The sequence below is a fragment of the Mugil cephalus genome, chromosome 12, assembly GCF_022458985.1.
Source record: "Mugil cephalus isolate CIBA_MC_2020 chromosome 12, CIBA_Mcephalus_1.1, whole genome shotgun sequence".
Classification (NCBI taxonomy): domain Eukaryota; kingdom Metazoa; phylum Chordata; class Actinopteri; order Mugiliformes; family Mugilidae; genus Mugil; species Mugil cephalus.
Window position 1 is genome coordinate 6,390,204 of NC_061781.1, and position 9,014 is coordinate 6,399,217.

Below are 9,014 nucleotides of genomic sequence, written 5' to 3' on the forward strand. Positions count from 1 at the left end.
TTTTTTGGAGAATATCATACAGCATAATCTTTATTTTGGATAAGGTAATACATTTTCCAATCTGGTACTTTGCAGATTAAATCCAAGTTCAACTTAAACTCATAAAAATGAGAACAGGTTCAAATACACTCCTGTCAAAGTGGTGTCCCATGATCTGGATAATGTCACATAATACTAGTTAGAAGCTAATTTGTTGAGAAAATGTTGTAATGTAGTAAACACTAACTAATGAACACCACTGAGACATGATACTGTACTTAAGAATTATCACAGGAAACATGTTATGTGATTATTAATTATCAGTAATACAGTGCATCAGTATATGATTCTTGTTTTGTTATCTATGACTTACAGCTTCACACACAAAACGTGAAAATCAATTTAGACATTAAAGATCAGAAACTCCTTAACATCCTCCACATTTAAAGTTGCAATATCTTGAAATTGTTAACTTATTGCCTAGACAGATGAAAAACACTTTATATATCACATATGCATACCATCATAAATTCACATAGCCTACCATCATGAAATAATCCTAAACCTAAATTATAAGGCAGGTTCTCAGGTGTTCAGAAGTAATGGTACAGTGACTTCTAGTGGCATTGAGCAACTTCTACACCCCACAGGTCCAGGTTAAAGAGGAGCTTCTGGAGACACCATGTGTATCAGAACTGAAGAGGCTTCTTGGCTGAGTGGTAAAAAATCTTCAAGAAACTCTACAAGTCCCCTTGTTCCAGCTGTTTATTTATTTTATATATGTTTTTATATATTTTTATTTAAATATGATTTTAATCTAAACAACGCAATTATATTTAAACTTGAATGAACACATTCAAGTTTCACACACACAACACACAAGAAACTGGGTCACTGACAGAAAATAAATGGTAATGATCAATAGCACAACAGATGGCAGACTTCAGTGAGTCACAACACACTTGGACATGTGGTTCAATGTCTTTTGTTTCACAATGTAATGCAGATGATGCCCACCAAATAAGTTAAACATATCCAATAAATACAATGTCGTAAGTAGCCTGTGAAAGCCTTCACTTAAATTGGTTATATGTTTGTCTATGATAAGGACTTCTATTACACCTGAGTTTGTTCACCAAATATTTTCTTCAAGCTTATATTGTTAAAATTCTCTTTTTACTTATCCTGTTTTTTTCCTTTTTTTTTTTTTTTTTTGCCCCGAAGATGAATTCCCACCACTGTGACAATCAGTAGAGCATTGCTGGTGAAGAGCTTCATATCCAGGAACCTCACAGCAATGTCACTGATGAGTTCTCTTGTTCCTACACAAAAGACAGGCACACCAAGGATGTTATTTTTCAGACAAAGAATGTGAACTTTCAGAACAGGTATCCACCAAGTCTGTGTCACTTTACCTTCAGTCTCAGGCTTCACAGTTGTGCTAGTCACTGCCTTAATTTTTTCCTGCAATAAAAGACAGGCACCAGGGATGTCATATTCATTTTGAACAAGCTGATGACAGTAAATATAAACTTTTTTTTCAGGTTACATTATTTTGGTAAGGCTTATTTGCTGGGTTACGACAACAATAACACTTTGTTGTGGTACTCATATACATGTATTCAACATTTGAACTTTCGATTAGTCCATTCACCATCAGAACAGATAACCATCAAATTTGTGTTACTTTACCTTCAGTCTAATTGTTCAAGCACTCATGGGGTCCTAAGGCAGGGTCTGGGAATCCGTTGCATTTTACCATGTTGATATAAAATGATGCTGAGGCCTTGGGCATCCGAGGAAGTGTAGGGTCTGAGCGGTTGACGTAGAAAAGGCCAAATGTTTCTGTATAGCCAGCGTTCCACTCCAGGTTGTCCATCATTGACCAAGCAGTGTAACCAATAAGATTCACTCCATCCAGCTTGTAAGCTGAAAGGACACGAATATTACCTTTAAAAAATCTAATACTTAGGATGAATTTTTAATTCTTATGACAAGAATCCAGTGTCTAGCTTTTCATTAGAAAGAATAGAATTGAACTATTTTCCTGCAGCCATACTTTATATGAAATGTGATTATATGTCTTTGTTTCTCCCTTCCCTCTGTCCCGTTCTTAATTATATTCCATGAGAGTGTCTCGATACCTTTCAGTGCCTCGTTGATGTATTTGTCATAGTAGTAGATCCTGTGAGTATCATTTAGGTCAACAGGGCCATGCTCTGACACTCCATTCTCTGTTACAAGGAGTGGTGGATTTCCATACTCTTCCTTGATGAACCTCAGTATCCTACGGAATCCAAATGGTGCAACTCTCAACCAGGGCGAACCTGCTTCCAGCCAGGTACGATCAGACATTACTGCTGCACCCCTGTAAAGGTCATATCAGTTGGATTTTAAAGTTTCTAATGCATGCACAATAAAGAAATAAAGAAATTATGTGAATTAATCAGCATTTAAAGATGATGGTATTGTTTACTTGTCTGCCTCGTAGTGCTGATTGTTTCCATGGTCCACATTGAATGCTAGGACACTGGTGTAATGGTTGAATCCAAAATAATCATAGGTGCCGTTGATTCTCCTGATCTCCTCCGGAGTAAACTCAGGCAGTCTAAAACAATGGAGAAGAAGAAATGGCAATTTAAAATCAGGACTGGCAACACTTGTGCTAAGTGTACTAAACATATGCTATGCTAAAGATATTTTTAGAGGCTAATATACAAATGACAAACTTTTGACAAAAAATTACAATCATCAAGTTATATTTAACTGACGTTATTTCTCTTTCTGGTTAGAATTTTAGTCTGTATAATACCGGGATTGTGGTAGACCAGCAGCCAGACTCCGTTCTCGAACGATTGTCCTCATCATCTCACTGTAGTCACCTTTAAATATGGGATGGGAAAACCACCCAATGAAGAACTGCACAAAAAGAGACAAAATAAGAGCATGTTTGAGATTACTGACATACAGATATCTTGTAAAATAATGAAGAATTGGCATACCTGCAGTACACGTTCAGCTGCATCAATATCTTCCTGCTTATAGGGATTCCTGGGTTCTGACCAGTCAGAGTTAACGGAAATGGAGATCATGCCTTTCTGTTGGGCCCGGTATTTGTCATTGTAGACATGCCAAGCCTCAGCATGTGCTTTAATAATGTTGTGACCAACAATGTAGGGCAGAGTGCCTGGTCGGTCAGTGTACCCTGTAAAAACAGACAGATTAATAGACACATTTGAAGCCAATGTGCTTTATTAGGTTTACAAATACCATGTTTTGGCCAATAATTGGTTTACAGAGTACAATTTGTTTCTAAACAATGACAAATTGCAGGGCAAAACTTAAACTTGCTGAATAACTTGTCATTTTTAAATTAAGATTAAAACATACCTGGGGCAGCAATTCCAATGCCATAGCCTATATAGGCTACATTGAATGGCTCATTTATGGTGATCCAAACTTTCACTTTGGGGCCCAGACGGCTAAACATTAGGTCAGCATATTCCTTGAATCTGTCAACAATAGTCTCATTCTCCCAGCCCCCTACTTTTTCCAGAGCTTGCGGAAGGTCCCAATGGTACAGAGTGACCTGACATTAAAGGAAAAATAGTTAGGATTACCAAATTGATCAATTTACCGTTACAGGGTGTTTTTTTTCTTTTTGAGATGCTGGAAATAATCAAACATACACATGGCTGGATATTTGCAGCAAGCAGAGCATCCAACACTCGATGGTAGTAGTTGATTCCAGCCTCATTAATGTGTTTGGTGGTGCCATCAGGAAGTACCCTTGGCCAGGATATGGAGAGACGATAATGGGACACCTTAAGGTGCTTCAATAACTTAATATCATCTTCTATTCTATGGTAACTGTCACAGGCCAAGTCCCCGGAATCATGATTCGCCATTTTCCCTGGAGTGTGAGCAAACTTGTCCCAGATGCTGAAACCTTTTCCATCTGCTCTCCAAGCCCCTTCAATCTGTAAACAGCAAATGTTTAAGATTTCAATAGATGAAAACAGAATACTTGAAATTCAAGCATTAATTTTGGGTTTCATTTCAACAGTTTTTCAATTCAATTTAATTCAATTTTATTTATAAAGCGCATTTCATGCACAGGGAGACTCAATGTGCTTTACAAGAGGTATACATAGTTACAATACAAACAGTTACATAAAAATCAGTTTAGAATCAATTGAAAGGTATAGGTGTATAAGGTATAAGTAAACAATCATATGTATGCCATTTTCACCACATACACACTTAAACTCACACAACCACACATGCACACACACAGCTCAGCAGAATGCTGTTGAAAAAAGATTTTAATCTGTTTTTAAAGATGGCTACTGATGTGGCATGTCTAACTGTGTCAGGCAAGGTGTTACCTGGTATGCAGCTGTAGCAGTACCCCAAATGAAATCATCTGGGAAATGACCGTAAATCTTCTCCTCTAAATTGTTAGGGAAACCGTTATCTTTCATGATGTGGTAGTAGTAATGAGCAGAGAACTTGGGTGACCTTGGCCGGTTTGGGTTATTGAAGTCCACATGATGCAGACCAAATTGAAAGGTGTATCCCCTCCGCCACTCGAAAGCATCCATAAGTGATGTTGCCATGTATCCCTTCACCTTCACACCATCAACTTGAGAGGCTTTAAAAACAAATACACAAAAATTAATTATCAAAATGTAAAACAGCTATGGTAATCATAAAATGTATTTTATGAAATCTGTTTATAGCAGTGCACCTTTGAGAGCCTCGTCGACATAGGTCTTGTAATAAAACACTCTGTCAATATCGTCCCAGGGGACGGAATAGGCTGAAGCCATTCCACTCTCAGTAATGTAAATGTCTGGATCTCCATACTCTTCTTTGATCCAGTTAAGGAGTCTTCTCAAGCCCCACGATACAGCTCTTTGGTTCGGATAGGATGTAGTTGGCGAATCCACATCCTCTGCTAGTGAAAAGTCCCAGTCATTTTCATAGGATGGAGGCCTAAATGGAGCTGTAATGTGGCTTGCTATCACTGTCGTGTAATGATTTACACAGAACATGTCAGCAGTTCCCTTGATGAATTTCTTCTCTTCTTCAGTGAAGGAAGGTAGCCTTGACTCTGAAAGACCTATGAGCCGACTTTTGTTTGCAACTTGCCACTTCATTGTCTCAGGATAGTCACCATTCTTGAAAATGGGGTGTGCAAACCAACCCAGTTGGAACTGTAATGCACGGTCAGCAGCCGCCACTTCTCGGATATCGTTGACATCTCTAGGTTCAACCCAATCAGCATTGAGGGCAATGGAAACCAAACCACGTTGGGAATTGCGATACTTGTCATTGTACGTATGGTAGGCCTCGGCATGCGCTTTGATCAGGTTGTGTGCAACTCTGTACGGAGCAGTGCCTGGTTGTTTAACATTTGGTGGGATCTCTCCAATTCCATAACCTGACCACGCAATTGTGTGAGGCTGGTTGAAGGTCATCCAAAATTTCACTCTGTCGCCAAACGTAGCGAAGCAGAAGTCACTATAGTCATTAAAAATGTCAATCAATTGAACCTTTTCCCATCCACCAATGTCTTGCAAAGCCTGTGGGAGGTCCCAGTGATAAAGTGTCACCATGGGGGTGATTTTGGATTCTAAGAGGCCATCAATGAGTCTATTGTAGTAGTCAACACCTTTCTGGTTCAGGGAGGAACGGTTACCATTAGGAAAGATCCTGGACCAGGATAAAGAGAATCTGTAAGACTTCACCTCCATAGCTCGCAGCATGTACAGGTCTTCATCAAGTCTGTTGTAACTATCACAGGCTACATCTCCATTAGCATCACCAGCAACACTGCCAGGTGTGTGAGTGTAGACATCCCAGACACTGGGCCCCTTCCCATCTGCGTTCCATCCACCTTCAATTTGATAGGCTGAAGATGAAACTCCCCAACTGAAGCCTTGTGGGAAACTGCCATAGTGATACACTGATCTCTGGAATTTTGACTGACGTGAGAACTTCTCGAAGACGGTCTTTGATTTAGCTGGAACCTCTGATGCTGGTAAACCTGCTGAACGGTGGGTAAGTGGCATTTCTACCCCTTTGAAAACTTTAGATTTGAGTGAACGAAAACCATTTTTCTTGATCAGCTGGTTGTAGAAATAGGCTGATTGCTTTGGGAGTCTTGGTCTGTCTGGAACTTCAAAGTTGACATAGTGAAGACCAAATCTCTGGCTGTAGCCTTGTTTTCCTTCAAATCCATCCATGAGTGACTGCACTGTGAATCGCTGAACATCCACTTCATCAGTGATAATTGCTATGAAATGGATGCACATAAAGCACAAAGTAAGAATTAATCCCACCTACATTAAATATTTATTTATATTTATTATCAGACATGTTTCCAAACACTGACCTTTCAGGGCCTCATTGATGTAACTCTTCATGTACTCAATTCTGCTGGTGTCATTCAGGCTGTCCCCACTGTATGCTGTTGGCATCCCATTCCCAGTTATGTAAATAGGGACTTTCTTAACATTTAGATATTCTTTGGAAATGTAGTTTAGGAGCCTTCTAAGTCCCCATGGTACAGAATAGATATAGTCAGAAGCTGTAGAAGGCCATGAGGAGTCCACCTCTGCACGGAAGTCACCAACACCCTGAAGACTAGCAGCACACCCACCATTACTGATTCTGACCAAACGAGAAGTATAATGGTTTAATCCAAAAAAGTCAGCAGAACCCTTTATCCTCTGACTCTCTGCGGAACTAAATACTGGAAGTACTGGAGCCACAGAGGCTGGACACTCATTTCTTTTCTTTTCAACCTGTGCTTTGAGTGTTGGTGGATAATCTCCATTTACAAATATGGGATGTGCAAACCAGCCCAGCATGAACTGCAGGTAGAGATCAGCAGCTGCTATGTCTTCAGGTCTGGACACGTCCTTTGGCTCAGCCCAGTCAGAGTTCAGTGCAATGCCCACTTTCCCACCTTGAGTGCTTCTATACTTGTCATTGTAGACATGCCAGGCCTCAGCATGGGACTTGAGCATATTGTGAGTGACCTTAAAAGACCAAGTTTATAAGGTTAATGCATGAGTGCAACCATTAAACCACATACAATTTAATTATAGTTAGCACATAACTCTCACCTGATAAGACGAAACAGCATAATCCTTTATGCTGGGGGCATGCTCACCAGTGCCATACCCAGCATAACTCTCCACCCAAGGGCTGCTGAATGTGTTCCAGGTCTTGACCCTGTCTCCAAATCTGGAGAAGCAGAAGTCTGCATAGTCTTTGAAGGCTTCAATGATGGCAGTGTTTTTCCATCCACCACTGACCTGGAGAGCCTGAGGCAGATCCCAGTGGTAGAGAGTGACAACAGGCTCTATGCCAGATTCAATGAGAGCATTGATCAGCTTGTCATAGTAGAGAGCCCCTTTCTCTGATTGACTGCCCCGGAGGCCTGAAGGGAAAATACGGGCCCAGGAGATGGAAAACTGGTAGGTGTTGACTTGAAGACCTCGCAGGTGGTAGAGATCGTAATCCACCTTGTTGTAACTGTCACAAGCTAAGTCAGCCGTCTGATTTGCAAAGGCTAGGCCTTCATGGCCGAAATGGTCCCAGATGGACTCTCCCTTCCCCCCTGCTTTCCAGGCACCTTCAACCTTGAAGGACTCACTTGAGGTGGCCCATTTGAATCCAATGGGGAATGATTCAGTAAGGAAAGCATCTCGTTCCACTCTGTTCTGGACCCCAAAGGTCTGCCAGACTTTCTGATAACTGTTTCCAGACACTGTCATCCCAGTGTGGCCTGGAACATTCAGACTTTAAGAAAAGACAAATGCATAAAAAACATAAATACACATGAAAACATCATTGAAAAGGCATATGTGTATTACTGGGATAAACTCTTACCTGACTCGAACATCCTGTTTGTTCAGCTTGCTGTTCTTCAGGACTGTAATATGTTGAAGACAGAGTTACTGATAGTTACACTGTCATCGAGTAAAATTAATATTGCATCATCTTCTCAACTTTATTTGACCAGTCTGCATTTATAATTTCATGCTGTAGTCCTCTGCAATGTCAGTTTAAATAACGAATCTGTATTAACTGTTACAGGTTGTAAAAAAACAAGTGATAAGGTTGTGGTACATCTTGCGTGTGATTTTCCTTGTAACACTTTAATCGTCCATATAAAGACCAATTTCAACTAATCACTGCCAATGCTGAAATATGAAAACATTCTCAACAATCTCAACTGTTGTCATCCTGTAGTATCAATTGCAGTTTACACATTGACTTGTAGTTTTAATGCTCCGTTATAATCTGTTTGGTTTGGAAAATACTGAGAACTGGTTCCAATGGTCTTGGTCATTGTTTTGAAGTTGTTCAGCTTCTTTAGGTAGATGTGCAAATTGTCCTAGAGCTTTTCTTTTTATATCATATTAAATATGCTCAGTTATTTTTGGACTTCTAGCTTTTCCTTGATTTGATATATTGTTTTTTTGTTTTTTTTAGCAGTTTGTTGGTTTATTTGTCACAAGAAATTGTATTGTTAGAAGAAAAGATATGACTGAAAGTAGAACAGTAAATACTTACAAGAAACATGTACATACATATAAGAGAAATATTCTGTTCTGTATGTTCTTGGTAATAATCACTAACCATATCACATTAACTGAGTTATGTAAAGACAATTACCTTGTGGAAAATCTCCATTCACTGCTGCTCCACTGCTCAGACTTCCATACAAACACAAAAAGTACACAAACAAAACCCCCAACTGCTCCTTCATGGTGGCTTTCAGTGAGTAGACTGAAATTGTCTAGTGATGGTCATGGTATTTAAAGCAACAGTGTTTTTTTCTTACTGGATTGTTAAACAATTAAGATTAATGTGACATTACAATTATTGCACGTGTGCAGTGTTTTATTGCAGCTGTGTGATAAGTTCAGAGACACTCTGGACTCACACAAGTCGTGCCTGAATAGCTTGACATACGATGCTGGCATATGCTTTTTAAAATGTTTAACTATTAAATG

The 9,014-nt window shown here is 39.5% G+C and overlaps 1 protein-coding gene across 2 annotated transcripts; it reads right to left on the bottom strand.

The window, feature by feature from the left end:
• LOC125017513 (lactase-phlorizin hydrolase-like) lies at positions 1-8,792 on the bottom strand. Of its 2 annotated transcripts, XR_007113850.1 has the most exons (15): positions 8,674-8,792; positions 7,885-7,927; positions 7,116-7,794; positions 6,380-7,028; positions 4,730-6,280; positions 4,368-4,633; positions 3,669-3,959; positions 3,370-3,568; positions 2,982-3,184; positions 2,792-2,898; positions 2,456-2,587; positions 2,124-2,347; positions 1,672-1,908; positions 1,395-1,443; positions 1-1,301 (listed from the first exon to the last, which is right to left on the bottom strand). XR_007113850.1 is itself a non-coding variant. In XM_047600784.1 (13 exons), the coding sequence occupies exons 1-13, from the start codon at positions 8,765-8,767 to the stop codon at positions 1,679-1,681; spliced, it is 4,668 nt and encodes a 1,555-aa protein (XP_047456740.1). In that variant the 5' UTR covers positions 8,768-8,792; the 3' UTR covers positions 1,671-1,678. The 2 variants fall into 2 exon arrangements, 1 of the variants encoding a protein (XP_047456740.1); XM_047600784.1 differs by lacking the exons at positions 1-1,301; positions 1,395-1,443 and having other exon boundaries at positions 1,671-1,908.
• Positions 8,793-9,014: the final 222 nt, after the last annotated feature.

Bases quoted from the DNA above. Each gene is read 5' to 3' on its own strand.
- LOC125017513 (XM_047600784.1), bottom strand. From the start codon at position 8,767: ATGAAGGAGCAGTTGGGGGTTTTGTTTGTGTACTTTTTGTGTTTGTAT. The intron at 2,899-2,981 runs GTATGCCAATTC...CTTTTTGTGCAG, and splicing joins CAGCTGAACGTGTACTGCAG to TTCTTCATTGGGTGGTTTTC. The intron at 2,588-2,791 runs GTATTATACAGA...CCATTGTTTTAG, and splicing joins GCTGGTCTACCACAATCCCG to ACTGCCTGAGTTTACTCCGG.